This window comes from Lactuca sativa, chromosome 7, assembly GCF_002870075.4.
Source record: "Lactuca sativa cultivar Salinas chromosome 7, Lsat_Salinas_v11, whole genome shotgun sequence".
In the NCBI taxonomy this organism is placed as follows: domain Eukaryota; kingdom Viridiplantae; phylum Streptophyta; class Magnoliopsida; order Asterales; family Asteraceae; genus Lactuca; species Lactuca sativa.
Genome location: NC_056629.2, coordinates 156,176,133 through 156,177,927, shown reverse-complemented (window position 1 = coordinate 156,177,927; position 1,795 = coordinate 156,176,133). Strand labels below are relative to the sequence as shown.

At 44.1% G+C, this 1,795-nt stretch overlaps 1 protein-coding gene across 1 annotated transcript; it reads left to right on the top strand.

The window, feature by feature from the left end:
- The first annotated feature begins 1,105 nt into the window (after nt 1–1,105).
- Nucleotides 1,106–1,576, top strand: LOC111900128 (uncharacterized). Its single transcript, XM_023896003.1, has one exon. It carries the CDS (start codon nt 1,106–1,108, stop codon nt 1,574–1,576), a length of 471 nt encoding a protein of 156 aa, XP_023751771.1.
- The last annotated feature ends 219 nt before the right edge of the window (nt 1,577–1,795 follow it).

Sequence of the window (1,795 nt, the reverse complement as noted above, 5' to 3'; positions counted from 1 at the left end):
AAACAGCCAGCAAGAAGTCTCCATCTTCTATGATGGAGTCAATGTCACAATCAGGCAATTACTAGACTCGCAAGGCCCGCTCACAAAGAAGCCGCCCCCGGTGATCAAAGAATTGATTGAAGAATTCTCTAAACACTCTAGAGAGTACCACAACCCTAGACATGATGTCACTAGGGGAGCCGCTTATGCAGCTACTGAAGACTTATCCGCGGTCATGGCTATGCTAAAAACCATGGATAGGAGGATGGATAAAATGGATCAAACGATCCATGCTATTCGGGTGGGCTGTGAAAACTGCAATGGGCCTCACCTCACTAGAGACTATGATTTAGATGAGAATGGCAACAAGAAGGTGCAATTTTGTTACTCAAGTGGAGACCGATATGATGAAGACTGGCGCAAACAAAAGAAAGAGTGGCTCCCTTATGAAGAGTACAAGAAAGCCAAGGAGGAAAGGTTTAGGCAAAAAGGGAGAGGGTTATACCAAAAGGAGGAGCCGGTGCAAGAGAGGAAGCCAAGCTTGGAAGAAATGCTCACCAAATTTGTAGCTGCTTCAGAAAAAAGTCATAGTGATCATGATGTTGCAATTCAAGAAACAAGGACCATGCTTAGGAGCCAGCAAGCATCTATCCACAATATAGAAACGCAGCTTGGGCAACTTGCTCAACAAATCAACCAAATGTCACCGGGCGAACTTCCTAGCAAAACTGAAAATAACCCACGAGGCGCGCACATAAACATAGTCACAACAAGAAGTGGGAAAATAATCACTCCCCTGGCACCTATTCAGACTGAGTCATCCAAGGAATCACAGAAGGAGGAGGCAGAAAAGAAAAACATACAATCTGACAGCCCTACTCGCTGAGTACCACGTATGGACTCGGCGAGTAAACCACCAAATACCAATAAGCAGGTCCCTGAAAAACTTTACCAGCCTCCAATGCCATACCTGGCCCGAGCTAAGAAGGAGAAGCAGGAAGAGGAGTATCAGAAGTTTCTAGATCATATCAAGACTCTTCAAATCAACATACCCTTCATTGAAGCCGTCATGCAAATGCCCAAGTATGCAAAGTTCCTTAAGGAACTTCTCACTAATAGAAGGAAGATGGAAGAAGTGAAGAAGGTAGTACTCAATAAAAACTGCTCAGTTGCTATGCTAAATAAGCTACCAAAGAAGAAAGGTGATCCGGGGAGTTTGACTTTACCTTGCCAATTTGGCAACTTGGCCACCATTAATGCCTTAGCCAATTCGGGAGCAAGTGTGAACCTAATGCCATACTCATTCTTTAAGAAGCTGGATCTCCCGGAACCTAGGCTAATTCGCATGGCAATTCATTTGGCAAACAAGACAGTCACCTTCCCAAGAGGCATATGCGAAGACATACTAGTCAAGGTGGACAAATTCGTCTTTCCTGCTGATTTTATCATTCTAGACATGGAGGCGGATCCACAAGTGCCAATCATCCTTGGAAGGCCCTTCCTCATCACGGCAAGTGCTATAGTAGACATGAGGGACTCGAAGCTCACCTTACGGGTAGGAAAAGATTCAGTCACATTTGGGGAGACCAAGCTATGAAGTATTCAAGGAACAGTGACGACACGACATTCTCAATTGATATGCTTGAAGAATTATTGGAGGAATGCATAACTGAAGATTCCATCAAGTTCACAACTGATGATGAAGAATTTGATCCAGAAAAAGACTTAATGGAAATTGAAAGACTGCTGGAAGAAGTAGATTATGAAGAATTGGTGAAGCAAACTGACAGTCCTACTCGCCGAGTAGGACCGATAT